The 14,783-nt window shown below is 45.4% G+C and overlaps 1 protein-coding gene across 1 annotated transcript; it reads left to right on the top strand.

Annotated features, from left to right (window-relative positions):
• Positions 1-5,661: 5,661 nt before the first annotated feature.
• On the top strand, positions 5,662-14,452 carry BPIFA2 (BPI fold containing family A member 2; the record flags this gene model as incomplete). The annotated part of the gene is made up of 8 exons (XM_081033825.1): positions 5,662-5,818; positions 7,470-7,614; positions 8,259-8,366; positions 9,269-9,421; positions 11,479-11,560; positions 12,705-12,768; positions 13,639-13,719; positions 14,329-14,452. The coding sequence occupies 7 exons, from the start codon at positions 5,662-5,664 to the stop codon at positions 13,677-13,679; spliced, it is 750 nt and encodes a 249-aa protein (XP_080889951.1). The 3' UTR covers positions 13,680-13,719; positions 14,329-14,452.
• Between the last annotated feature and the right edge of the window lie 331 nt (positions 14,453-14,783).

Below are 14,783 nucleotides of genomic sequence, written 5' to 3'. Positions count from 1 at the left end.
ACTAATCACATTGGATGCCTGTCTCATTTAATTTTGACATATAGATGGGAAAATTGAGGTGGAGAGAAGTGAAGTGACCAGAAACGAACAATAATTATAACATCATCATTTTTGTTAATGTGTATTGAGCGCTTACCAAATGCTACCCTTTCCACAAGCATTATCACACCTTATCTTCACAACACTCCTGGGAAGTAAGTCCTGTTGCTCTTCCCATTTCACAGATAAGGAACCTGAGGTTCAGCGAGATGACACCCGTCATCCAGTCATACAGCCAACAACAGTGAGAACTAAGGATTCGAACCCAACCCTAGAGCCAGGCTCTGACCACCCTCCTCAGAGCCCCTTGGGCATCCTTTTGATTTCCATTTTGCCACTGGAATCCAGACAAAGGGGTGTTGACTCCATTTTACAGATGGGGCAACTGAGGCCTAAGGCCAACACCAGGTCTAAAAGCACCACATAACACTCAGCCCCCTGGGCTGTGTTCCTGGGGTGGGGAAACCTCTCTTCATAAGATTTCAGCATTGCCCTCAGCTCAGCGCCTGACACCTGGAGGAAGAAGGGCCTCAGACACTGTGGAACTGGGTGCCAGGCAGCCAGGGAAGAGAGTCTTGATGACTGGTCCAATGCCACCAAGTAAGACTACTGAACTGGGTTCTCCAGGTCCTAGCCCGGACGTGGGGACCTACGCTTTTGCCTTCTTCCTGCTCTGTGCTCTAATAGTGGAACCATGGTCAGCGTGAGGAAAGCTAGCTCCTGAGCCACCAGTCCTACCCCACCCTTTGCCCTGCCCACGTTCGTATGAAGGACAGGCCCACCTGGTCCTTGCTGAGTCTCAGGTGGGTGAGCAGAGGAGACAGGCACAGGATGTCCCTGGGCTCTCTGCCAGTGTGCCTGAATGCCAAGTGGGCACCTACCTGAGTTTCCTGTGGCCTGTTTCAGGTTGACATGGGCCCAATGCACCAGGCGTTACAACCAACTCAAACAGCAGAGGCCGAGGGATAAACAGGACATTGAAGCCCAAGGCCTTTCCTGTCTCGCCAGCTGGCCTCAGTGTGACATGGGAGGAAGGGCCTTCCCTGGGGAACCAAATGTCCAGTTCCTGTCCTTGTGAGGCCTGGGCAAACCACCTCTCCTTTCTGAATCTCAGTTTCCTCAAGTGGAAAATGGGGCTCAAAATCTCCTCACAGGTTGTCGTGAAGACTGATGGAGAAAGTACCTAAAGCACCAGGCCCTACCAGGCACCTACTGGGTGCTGGGCACTGAGGGCAGAAGAATATGACTCGCTGCTGCCCCCAGAAGGCCATGAGCTGGAATAGCAGTTCTCAATCTGCGAGGATGAAGATTTTTATTTTTTTCCTTCCCAGCTCTGCTCTTTCCTTTCTGCATGACCTTGTGCAAGTTGTCCTTCCCTTCTGAGCCTCACACTCCTCATCCAAAAAACAGGAATAGTAACATCCCCTGCAAGGTTATGAGGGGATAAAACCAGGTGAAGTAGGAAAAACATCTGGTACACAGCAGGTACCAAATAAATGGCAGTTTTTATTATCAATAGTGTGCTCTTATGGGTCAGTTAGGCTACACTGTAAAGGGCTGTGCACATGGGCTGCAGAGTTATGAGGATCATGTCTAGGCTGAGCTGGGGCTCCAGATGTTGGGATGGGAGTCACAGCTCATAGAACTCAGGGCAGAAGGCACCTTTGAGTCATTTAGTCCAGTCATTCCCATTTCTGGTCAACAACCCCCATGGGGCAACCCCCAGGGGACACAGGCCACTCTTGTGCTCCCAGAGCCTCTGACCCAAATTATTTAGGATTGGAGTGCAAGCATCTGTATTTTAAACAAGTTTCCTAGGTAATTCTGTTCAATCTTTTTTTTTTTTTTTTTTTAAGGCTATAGCCCAGGGTAGAAAATTCCAACAAAACTAAAAGTTATGCAATAAAAGAGAAAAACAAGAGGGGTTGAAGGTCACTGTGTGTCCTTGGATGAGCCTTTCTCCTTCTCTGAGCTATAGGTTCCCCAAACCTCCCAGCAAGGAGGTTAAATTAATAAACTCTAAGCTCTCTTCTGGCTTTGGTGTCTGCGATGTTTCAAGTGTCGTGTATGAACTTTGAGCAGCCATCAGAAGGGAAGAGACCGATGTGAGTCTACAAATGGGTGCGTCAGGACTGCTGTGGGTTTCAGTGACAGGAATCCAATCCACAGGGGCTTAGGCAAAAACAAAAAAAGAGGGAGGGAGAAATGTATTAGAAGTGAAAAGTCTGGGGTTATATGACTTCGGGCAAAGCTATATCCAGGCACTTGAATGATATATTTTCTCATTCCTTTAATATTTGCTTCATTCTCCAATGGGCTTTGCCAGATAAGTGTATCTAAAGTATTTAAGGGGAAAAACAGACCCAGGCAATCTGGGGAGACCCAAATCCGCCTTTGTGGGTAGGGAGCCCTTTCATTCAGAACAGTGGTAACATGTCTCCATGATTCTGTAAAAAGTTCTCCTCGTTATTGGCACAGAGATGTTGTCTGTGAGTCTAGCTTTGCTGCCTTGGTCACCTGCATGCATGGGCACACATGTGTGTGGACATGCACATATACATACGTGTAAGTATGTATGTGCTTGTTCAAGAATTCCACACACACTATGAGGAGTGGGCTCCAGAGGACCTCAGGAAGAAGGGGGCAAGGTTTCTCCCCACTTTGGGAGCTTTGCCTAGTGTAGAGCAGACTTGGGGGTCACCCAAATGCTTTAGCAGACAGGGGCCCCTGAGGGTGTGGCAAAGTCCTGTCTTCATGTGAGCTGGGGACAGTGAAGCTGCAGAGAGGTGGGTGACCCTGAGAATGGTGACTTAGGTAGCAGGACTTTTGAGCTGCATGTGAGAGGATAGGTTCCTCTTTCCTAGACCCATGCCCAGGTAATGAGAACTTCTAATTAGTGTTACCTCAGAGCTTGGCTGTGTGAGGCAGGCAGCCAGTGCCAGTGGGAGACACTGGCTTTGTTCGGGGCGTGGTCCGTGCTGAGAGACAGCACCCAGCACTCTGTGGCTCCAGGGGGCCACGGCACGTCGAAATTGGGGTCTTGGGAGGTTGGGAGGGTGAGAAAAGGAAAGATACAGGAAGCCTAAGGGAAAGATATCCACGTGGGGCATCTGGACTCAGGTAGAAAGAAAACCTGAGAAGAAGAATCATAAAAATGTGCCACAGTGGTCTTTGAACAATAGACCAAGAAAATTTAGAATCACAGCTCATAGTCACGTCAAGTCCCACAGGAACTTAGCAGTTATCTATTTCAATTTCTGAGCATACGTGGTGATGGGGACCTCACCACCTTCCCAAGTAGTGACTGGTTTTATAGGATGCCTTAGAGAGAGGTTTGGAATATTCTAGAGACAGGTCAGAGTCTTTGAAGCCTACATATGAGGAAAGCCTCAGAGCACAGAGTGGTAACAATTTGCTGAGGGCAGAGAACAAGTTTTTAAAAAAATCAAATTGTGGGAGTGACTGGTTAGCTCAGTTGGTTCGAGTGCAGTGCTCTTAACAAAAAGGTTGCCGGTTCGATCCCCACATGGGCCCCACTGTGAGCTGCGCCCTCCACAACTAGACTGAAACAACTACTTGACTTGGAGCTGATGGGTCCTGGAAAAACACACTTAAAATCAATTTTTAAAAAGTTAAAAAAAATCAAATTGTGTTGACTTGCTGTGAAAGAAGCCACCAAGGAGCTGAAATCAGGGATAATGGGGAGGGGCCGCCCCAGGTCAGAAGTCAGGAAGCTTCTGAAGAGATGACGACAAGAGTTAGGGACAGTAGGAGAGGAAAGTCCTGGGCAGAGAGAACGGCTTATGCCAAGGCCCAAAGCAGGAGAGAGGTCAGAATCTTCTGGAATAGAAGAAAGACAGGCAGGGGCCCGGAGGGAGACGTTGGAGATGAGTTTGGAGAAGAAGTGAGCAGATGTCACAGGCTCCTACAGGGCGTGGTAGGACTTCGGTTTTAAGCTGAATGACACACGTCGGCTGCTGTGTTGAGCAGAGTGGGTAGGGCAAGTGTGCAGAGGGCACCAGGGATAAGGCTGTGGTGTGTGTCTCCTGACACAGGCAGTGCAGCCTCAGGCAAGGTGCTTAACCTTTCTGGTCCTCACTGCTGCCCACATATGGAGGTCAAGTGGAGGCAGATTTTGCTCACTCTCAGGAGGAACTCTACCAACTAGATGGCATAGGCAGGCTTAAGGAGTAGTGAGCTCCCCATCATTGCAAACATTCAAATTGAGGCTGGCTCCACTGTGAGAGATGCTGTAGAAAGCACACAGACACTGAGAAAAATAGGGCAGAGTGACCTTTCTGCTTGTTGACCGTGACTCTCTGTGGGTCACAGTTCTGGTCCGATCTCTGTCCATGTCTTGCTGGGTGACCGCAAGCTGGTTGCTTCCCCTCTCTGAGCCTTAGTTTCCAAATGATGACAGACTTAAGATGGATGATCATGATAGGTTCTCACTAACAATGCTCTAATTTGTCCACTCTTAGTCTTCACCCCAACCCTCACTCACAATGGCCACCAATTTGGCAGCTGGAGGCTCCATGAGAATCCTGTCTTAGTCTTGGCAGAAAGTCCTCCCCATATCCATCCATTCCAATTCAAGCATCCTAAGTGACCTTTGGATGGAAGTCTCTCTGCTCACCCTGAACAGGGGTTATTTTCTTTGGCCTCTCCTTGGATGGCCCCAGAACCAGGGCTTGCTTCCATGGGCAATCTCCCATCCTGTAGCCACCAATATAAGGGCCACCACCACCTAGAAGAATCCCAGGAGACCGTGCAGAGGAACAAGTGTTCGTGAGCATCTCCTCCAAACCTGTGAGTGATGGGCTTCCCCCGATGGGACCTTACAAGGTGGTCTTCTGAAGGCTGTGAGGGCAAGAGGCAGAGGGATAGGGCTGCTTGGATTGCTAATATTTTGAATATAGAAAATTAAGAGATAGATATAGGTTATATTCAGAGAAGTGTCAAACTGATGGGCAATGCAGGGTCATGATATGGTGCCCGTTTATTTGTTCATACTTTTATTCAGCAAATATTGATTTGTTGTACTGTATTAGGTGCAGGCTTTTTACGAGGGGCTGGGGATTCAACAGTGAAATAACTCACAGTTCCTCCTCTAAGGCGTTCACAGCCTACTGGTAAAGGTAGACAGGTCAGCAGGTAATTGGTATGCAGGACTCTGATCCGAGAACAAAAGCAGAAAAGTGGTGGGATGGAGCCCCTGACCCTGAACTCTGAGGAGGGGCTAGAATGGACTTCATAGAGGGTATGATGTCTTACTAAAGCCAGAGAGTCAATAAGAAGTAATTTAAGTAAAAAATGCAAAGAAAAAGACAGATGTTTCAGGCAAAGAAACCAGCATGTGGAAAGGACCTTAGTGTAAAAAGCATGGGCTTGTAGTCAAGTGTGACTTTTCCAATCGCAGCTCCTCCACTCACTGGCTGTGTGTCTCTGGGCAAGTTTCTCTAGCTTTCTTACCTGGCCTGCCCATCTGTAAAACAGGAGACAATCACATCTGTCTTAAAGAAATGTAAAGTGTAAGAGTGGTAAGTGCTCATTGAGATTCCTTTTCCCTCCGGGTAATTTTCACTCCTGTTTCTCCCATGAATGTCCAGGTGTCAGGACAAGATGATTCAGCTTTGGAAATTTGTTCTTTTGTGCGGCCTGCTCACGGGGACCTCGGGGTCTGTTATCGAGGATCTTGGCAACAACCTGAATGATATTGTGAGCAATGTGAGACCTGCTCTCGGTAAAGGAGTTGAGACCGTTGACAAATCACTGGACGGTGAGTCAACAAGGGTGATGATAGGTGGCACCCAGAAGCCAGCTTTCTAAATACTATGCCTGCATTACCATGGGCTGCCCTGTATGGGTGGTTTCCTGGGAAAGGTGGTTGGTTATTCAGTTCCTGGCTGATTTACTTATTATTTTTCTATAAACAAGCAATGTTTAAATAAATATCCTCTTACATATTATATCATGGTAAACTTTTTCCAATATATGCATAGGATAAATTCCTAAAAGTGAGATTTCAATAGTTGGAAAGGCATGCACATTTTAAATTATAGTAGATGCTGATAAAGTATCTCTTAAATTATCATTTTCTTCAACAGTCTATGACAGTACTTTTCTTCCTACTCCCTTGACACTGGTATGGACAACTTAAGGGTTTTGCCATCCTCGTAGATGAAAGATCGTAATTCATTTCACTTTACATTTCTCTATGGAAGAATCCACTCATTTAAAAAATATTTTTTTAGCTTTTTATATATTTTAACAAACATTTTGTTCATATTCTTAGCATATTACCTTGTCTGGTTCTTTAATTTTTTTTATTGATTTGTGTTAACTAATTGGAAATTAACTCTACGTAGACTAGGTAACTGTATACCCATTTTTATATATAATTGTATCTCCTTTTTATTCTCATTTCTTAAAATAACTTTGCTTTCTTTTCATTTTCTGGAAATATTAACAGCACATTGACAAGCATCCTTTATAGTAACTTCTGTAAGTGCCTGCCTTTCAAATCTTGTCAGGGCTCAGTCAACCTTCAAAGATACAGAAGGGACCCGCTCTCTCATTTCACTGCTGAGAAAACTGATCTCAGAGACAGAAGTGTCTGGGTCAAGGTCACCTAGTGAGTTATAGGACCAGACATAGTTTTATTTAAATTTGCATTTTCTATTTGCATCGTTATAACTAGGTAGACACTGTCCATTGCAGAGCCAAGTTGCAGTCCTATGATTACATATCTTTTCTTATACGGTCTTTTGTTTTTCCTTGAGTTAGTAATTGCCTCGTTGTTTCTCACTTGAATTATTTTACACACATATGCACCATTTTACATCTGCCATGTCATTTATTCTGTCTAATCCCTCTTTTCTCTGGAGACCTCCCATTAAGACACTATGTCCTCCTGCTCCTGTATGAATTATTGCTCTCTGGGCCTGTTGCAAAGCGTTTACCCTGGGACTCCCACTTTTATGAGTTAGAGCCATATTTTTTCCTTGATTCTAGATCTTCTGTATTTTAGTTTACTCTCCCATTTCGTTTGACTTAGTTTTTCAAACTAGAGTGGACATCTTATTTAGAGCAATAGTCCCCCAACTCACTATTACAATCTGGTGTACAATCATTATCAATTTCCTGGTCAATTGATTTATTACTTTGTTGATGAATAATGAGTATATATTAATATGAAGGCAGCATGGAAGGAACAGGGGTTCTGTAGCTGTGTGACTTTAGGCACATTTCTTAAACTTCTCACTCTTTATTTCCTCATGTGTAAAATGTAGATAATATCAATACCTACCTCATCAAGTTGTTATGAAGATTAAATGAAGTAACATAGGCAAATAGTCTTATCTAGTACCTGGCGCATAGTAACCGCTTCATAAGTGGTGCCTAACACTAAATAGCAATTGTTTTTTCAGCTGCCCTTGAGAAACTGAAGGTCGAGTTGTCCAAGCTTCAGGAATCCAACCTTTGGCAACTGGCTAAGCAGAAGTTCCAGGAAGTTGAAAAAACAGTGACCGATGCCATTTCTAATGTCATTTCATCTAAGTACCAGTCTTTGGGGTGAGTTGGTGCTTCATGGTGGAGATCTTTGCTCCTAGAAAATGGAACACATATCTTTGGTGGGGATATGTAAGTTTAAGATTAAAGACAGAAAGGTGACAAATCTTGTTTTTCCTCCAGAGCTAAGATTGGTCTAAGGCCATGTCCACCAGAACTTGAATAAATTAAAGGCGGCATCACAGGGCCAATCTGGGCACTGCATGGGTTTGAACTTCCACATTCTGTAATTTTAGGGTCAGGGTGTAGATTCTCTTCACTCTCACCTCCATCTATTTGCTGGTGTCTGAATTCCATTTTCCAAGTAATGAGACTTTCTTCTCCAAATATAGCTGAGAATAAAAGCTTGAATCTGCTCAGGAGAGAGAAAACTGGAATTCACACCCGCTACATCTACACGTGGAGTCAAACAGTTCTGGGTTCAAATCATGGCTCTGGCAATTATTCCCCTTTCGAATCTTGGGGGAAATCACCTCTGTCTGATCCTCAGTATGCCATGCCATAAAATGGAGCCAACCAAACCTCTGAAGCAGGCTGCGGGAAAGACCAAAGTAGGCATGGTTAGGGAGGACCAAATGCCCAGTACAAGGCTGGCGTAAAGAATGGTTGTCATGAGGAGTGACAAGGGGGAATTCTGCTTTTTGCAGATTGAAAATCAGCAATGCCCACATTGTGGATGTCAAAACCGAATTGACTCCTGACGGCAAAGGCCTTATCCTGAGGCTCCCCATCACCGCTGATGTCACCTTGGTCTTGTGAGTATGCATGAGAATCTGGGATTTGGGGTGGGGTGGGGGGCAGTGCAGCATAGCTGAAGGATCTCCACACTGGAATCAGGCACTTTTCCACACTGCTTTGTGGCCTTAGGCCTCAGTCTCCTAATCTATAAACGAGGGGGTCTTTCCAGTCTAAAATTCTAACCTTTAAAAAAAGGTTTTTAAATATATATATCTGGAATCAAAACATTTATCTAATTGTAAAATTTGCAAAAATTGAGAAGACATGAACACTTATAACTTGTTGGCAAAGTTTCTCCAGCATTATTTTGTCTCTCAAGATGCTCTTTAAATAGCAGAGACATTACAGATAAATGCATACAGTAATGTATAGTATACCATAAAGGGCACGCGTGAAAAATAGAATTTTAAAGTATAGTAATTGCTGTAAAAGAGAGAGATAGGAAAATGAGCACCTGTGGATAAAATCTTTATGAATTAAGTGCATTTTGATTCCATGATTCATTAGCTGAGACCTTGGGAGAGTTACTTAACCTCTCTACACCAATGTTTTCGCATTCTGAAAATAGAGATAATGATAGTACTTTTCCTTCATGGTATTCCTGTAATGATTAAATGGATTAATACAGGTAAAATACCTTTTAAAACTGCCTAACGCACAATTTGTGCTCAATAAATGTTAACGATTATTATAATTTTAATTATTAGTGTGGTGCTATATAAAAATTTCATATAAACCAAACCCATGTAATCAGGAGAAGAAGCCCCTAATGTAAATATGTTAATCCCATAAAGAATATGGACAATGTTGACATTATCCATAGATATTTTGGATAATGTCCACACAGGTGGAAGAACCCATGTTGGCAATGTGAAGGTCCTTCTGGAACTGTCTTCACTGTGAATCTTATTTCCTGCAGGCCTCTCGTTCGCCAGACGGTCAACCTGAAGGCTTTCTTGGACCTCTTGACTAGTGTCACAATTGAAACCGATGCCGAGACTGGCGTCTCCAAAGTGGTCCTGGGAGAATGCAGCAGTGACCCAGACAGCATTTCGATCACCTTGCAGGGCAGGTAAGGTCCATCCATTTCGGTAGAGCTGAGCTCTTAGAGGAGTTGAGGATCCCTAATTTCAGCCCTATCCCTATACCTGGGAGGTGGCACATGTGGTGAAAAAGAGTTTAGGCTCTGTAATCTGACCGATCTTGGTTCAAATACCAGCTCTGCCACTACCTTATAACTTTGTAACCAACTTAACCTCTCTGAGCCTCAGTTTTCACATCTGTAAACTGAAGATGACAGTAATACCTACTCATAGGCTGCTGAGCAATGAGAAAATACAAGTGTTCAGCATAGAACCTGGTACATACTACGCTCTCAGTAATAATACCCATACTGACTTTCTGTCTCCTTGTTCTTTCCATTACTGAGACAGGAGTGTTGTGAAGTTGCTTATTTCATCTTTCAGCTCTATCAGAATTTTGTTTCTTGCTTTTGGAAGCTCTATTGTTAGGTGCATGCATATTTAGGATTGCTATGTCTTCTTGAAGAATTACCCCTTCGTTGTTATGTAATGTTCTCAGTTACCATCATCATCATCAACAATAGCAACAACTGTATTTACCTTTCTGCCTCCAGTTGGGAGGGGGGAAGAGGAGTACATGCTCACCATGGGCTCTAATTGCAGATTGTACCCAAGTCGTTCTCCACCCATTGGAAAATTTCTGAAATGAGACCTTGAAAACTTAATCCTCTTCATTTAAATCATTGATCCCTGTTAATCCACAAAATCTACATCTTAAACTATGCAGAATAGGTTTGGCTCCTGGAAGAGTAGGTTTGGCTCCTGGAAGAAGGTGGAGGGAGAAAGGGCAACCTTGGCTGTGGCTGGGAGAGGAGAAATGTTCTGGAAGCTGAGGACTGGGGCAGGTTGGCTTTGGCAGAGAGTAAGGCTGGGCCATGAGCACAAGTTAATCCACAAGGGATCTGATCACACGTTGCCTAAAGATCTCCCTAAAACTAAAGAAAATCTCCGTGGCCTAATGTTAGTTTGGACAGACTGGGATGAAACTTCATAAGCATGAGCCCTGCAGGAGGCTGCCTCCCGTCTCAGTGTGTGTATCTGTAAAATGGCATTCCAATCTGCTGCTCCAAATCCTCTCAGGGCTTTTCTTTCCACTTTGGATGGAATCCCGAGCCCTACCTATTGCCACTTAGGCTCTGCATGATCTGGCTCCATCCTCATATCACTACACTGCCCCTTTGCTCACCCTGCTCCAGACATGCTGGCCTTTGCTCTGTGCCTCTAATTCGCTCTTCCCTACCTCCAGACCTGTGCACATGTGTTCTGGCTACCTGGAACACCTCCCCCCACCACTCCACAAACTTCTCATCCTTTAGGATCTAAAACAAGTTTCCTCCGATTCTCTCTCGAAGGTGTCTACTCTCACCCTTCAGAGTACTTGTCACAAGTTATCATTATATATTTAATTGTATGTTTACTTCATTCATTCTTTCAGCTAAAAATGTATTGCGCACCTGCTATGCACCAGGCAGGTAGTGTTCTGAGCACCGTAGAACGGATTGATAACAACAAGGATTCTGTTCTTGTGGAGCTTATTATCCTCAGGGAAAGGCAGACAGGCAAGCATTCAGTCCATCAATAAAGAGCCCTCAAGCACACTTAACAGGGAACTATGATACAAAGCCCTCCCTGAGGTAAGCACTTAGGGAGGGCTGCCCGGAGGAGATGACAGTTATGCTGAGAGCTGAAAGTGGGAAGGAGGCAGGTTTAACAAGACTCGTTTAATGTTTTGGTACCAGTTGCTTTGCCCATCCCCATGTCCCCGCCTAGTTTGGTTCCTGGCACATAGTTGCTGCTCTGTAAATAATTGTTTGATGAATAAATGGGGTTGTGATGAGACTCTCATGAGGTATTGGGGTGAGCGGCTGGTCAGACATAGGGTTCTAAGTGATGTATAGAGACACTGTGCTTATAAAGGCATCTCAGAGTGCCTGGGGTTTGTTTACCCGGCTTCAAGGTGCTCTGCCATCTACCACCCTCTCCCACGCCTGCTGCTTAGCTGTTCTGCCCACCTGACAGTGCTTGATGAGTTCCCTCTCTTTTGCAGCCACAGTGATGTGACCACAAAGGTCGCGGACTCGATGGCCAGCTTCCTGAGCAAGACTGTGTCCTTCCTGATACAGAAGCAGGTGCGTGCTCCTCCATTCCTGGTGGCCCAGAGCCAGGTCGGGTGGTGGTGGTGCTGGTGGTGGGGAGTCACTGTGACATTTGCAGGCCTGGCTATGCTTTCTGGTCCTGTTTCTTTCTGAGGTGTAAATTTCTCACTGGGCTGTCAGCTGGAACCTGCCCTCCTTTACTCAGCCTGGAGGGGCCTGGGGGGAGGGGTGGGATGGGGAGTAGGGGGAAGGGCTGGGGAGCAGAAGCCTGACAGCTGAAATCGCTGAGTCCCAAACTTTAGGCACTTGCCATATCCAGATACTACCAATGTGTTTTTTTAGGTAATATTTTTCTTTAATCAACAGAGTTTGCTTACTTAAATTTACTTAAATACATTTATTTCCAAAAGGAAATTTAAATCCCTGCCATGAATGGAAATCACTGTCACTTATCACATAATTAATTTAAAAAATAAACACAGACCTATAAAATAGGTTTTTTCATCTGCACATCATCCATAATCTTACGTACCATGTGCAGAATTCCTGGGCATCATACAAAACTGTATATACTGTGTGTCCCAAATTCCAGAGATTCTGAATTAGTCATTCTGTAAGGGGGCTAGGAATCTGGGTTTATGAAAGAAAAATCCTGCAGGTGGCTCTGTGATTCACTGAACTAGAACCTCGCTACTCAAACTGTGGTCCTGTAGCCAGCAGCACTGGCTGACTCACCTGGAAGCTTGTTAGAAATGCAGACTCTCAGGCCCCTTCCCAGACCTGCTAAATTGCAGTTTGCATTTTAACAAGATCCCCAGGGAATTGCACACAAAATTGTGAGGAACACTGCCCTGAAGTTTTCAGCACCCCATCTGACTCTAAAATTCCAGGGTTCCAAGTTCAAGGTTTCTGAGAGTATAGAGTTCTAGGATGTTAACACTCGATTCTCAAGAATCGAAAATTTAATGTTTTATGGTTTTAGGATTCTAGTGTCCTATGGTTCTCAGATTTTGGACTTCTAGGTTTCCATTGTTCTGGAATTCTAAAGCTCAAAGGTTCTAAGGTCCCATGAGATGTGCATCTCCGTGAGTGGTTGGCAGTTTGTGCCCAGCTGATAATGGATTTGTCCTTTTTCCTTCTCTGGGTCTTCTCTCCCTTTCTATTTCCCCCCTCTCAGATGTGCCCATTGGTCCGCATGTTCGTCTCCACCCTGGATGTGGATTTTGTTCAGAACATTATCGGTAAGTCACAGCCTTGGGAAGTGGGGGTGTTCCCTGTGCAGCCTCCCCAGGGAAGGCATGCAGCTCTGTCCCTGTGCCACAGGCAGGTCTGGTCAGGAGACCCTGGAGATGCAGAAAAACCCAATGTCCTGAGCAAGTTGGGAGAATGTGGCTGGAGGGTTCCCTGCTGAATGGAGGGGTTCTGTGGGCCTTTGAGAGCTCTCTAACATCATACCTCAGTAAACTTGTAGAAGCTGCCTGGCAGAAGGATGTGAGAAAGAAAATGAGCCAGATCTGAGTTGAAATCCTGGCTCTATTACTTAATAACTGTGGGTCTTTGGTCATGTGGCTCTGCCTTTCTGAAACTTGGTTTCCTACCAGGTAAAACAAGATTGTGGGGTTGAGGAGTAGATTAAAAGAAAATGCATAAAGAGCCTAATATCCAATGGGCATTGCTAAGAAACACCTTCCCTTCTCTTTCCCTTCTTATGAGAAGTGGGAGCTTCCCTAACCACTGAGGGATTTCTTTGGCCTGTGGGTCTTCAGGCATGGCTGGAGTTGCTGGGGATGCTGCAGCAATAGAAATGAGGTATACGAATATGTCAGGGTCGTGGAGGTGGCCTTTCTATAAAAATAGTCACAGGTTCAGCTCCTTGGGCAATTACTCTCTGCTCTGTGCACACCATCTCATTAGATACTCACAACAAAACCAGTGGGGTAGGTACTGTCATTGTACCCATTTTACAGATGAACAAACTGAGGCTCAGAAAGGTGGAGTGACATGCCTGAGGTACCATGGCTGTTAGACTGACCCACTGGAGAGTGGTAGTCATTGGGGTCTGGTTTCTATTTCGTGGAGCCTGAAGCCTGCTATTGATTTTTTTCCTCCAGATAAACTTCATCAGGGACTCACCCCACAAATCTTTCCCTGAAGAGGGCAGATGAAGAGGACCACTGTGATGCCCTTAGCTGGTGAGAGGCCAGGCTCTGTGACCCATGTTGAGGGAGGATGAGGCTCCATCTCAGGGGCCTACGGTGAAGCCAAAGCAAGCTTGGATTCTCTTGTTTTTCTAGCAGCAGAGTCCCGATCTCAGTCTTAGACTGAGCCCTGACCCTAGTCCCAGGCTGAGCCCTGATTCTGGTTACGTTCTGAACGCTGAGCCTTAATCCCATATACACTCTGAGCCCAGATCCTAGTCGCAGACTGAGTTTTGAGCTCAGTTATTGACTGAGCCCTGATATTAGCCATAGATTGAGACCTGATGTTCATCTCAGACTGATCCATGATCCTGACCAGACACTGAGCCTTGAACCCTGGCTCCAGTCTTGGCCTCTGATCAGTCTTTTTACACCTGCCATTGTTCCAAAGGTGAGAGATGGGGAGAGTGAGAGGATAAGAATGGTTCAGTGCCCGGTGCCAGAGAAAGACCCCAAAGCACAGGTGCCAGTCCCTTCTCCAAGGCCTTAGAGCCTGCAGAGTATTGTAGGAAAGAGCTTGGACAGCAGGGTCTGGTGACTAGCAGGTGCCCATAAGGGCCCCATTTGTGGTCAGTGGCCTAACACCCTGTGATCTCATTCTAGGTTAATTCCCAGAAGCTTGACCGTGTTCTCTTGAAGCATCTCCTTCTGGGAAGAGGCTGCTACCGTTCAACTGGAATGAAAGCCTGAGCCCAGCCTGAAGGGCGCCTCTCAGCTACTCCTTCTCCTCACAGTCAAGACAGTGGTTTCTATGTTCATCACCCTCCACCCCCAGCAATAAAGGCCACTTCTGCATCTTCCTGTGTGACTGGTTGCATTCCTTCCATTTGGGATTTGGAGAGTGTAAGGGGTGCAAGTAGGGTAGCAGAGACCTGGATCCAGAGCTGGAAGGGACATTTGTGACTATCCAGCCCACTTTTTGCTTTACAAATGGGTGCACTGAGGCACAGAGGGCCAAAACCTGACCCGAGGTCACATAGCCAGTCTGTGGCAGTGGCAGAATCCTTGATTCATCCATTCACACATTCAGCGGGTATATAGTGAGCACCTACTGTGGG

This window comes from Rhinolophus hipposideros (assembly GCF_964194185.1).
Source record: "Rhinolophus hipposideros genome assembly, chromosome: 22".
In the NCBI taxonomy this organism is placed as follows: Eukaryota; Metazoa; Chordata; class Mammalia; order Chiroptera; family Rhinolophidae; genus Rhinolophus; species Rhinolophus hipposideros.
This window is presented reverse-complemented; position numbering and strand designations above follow the sequence as displayed.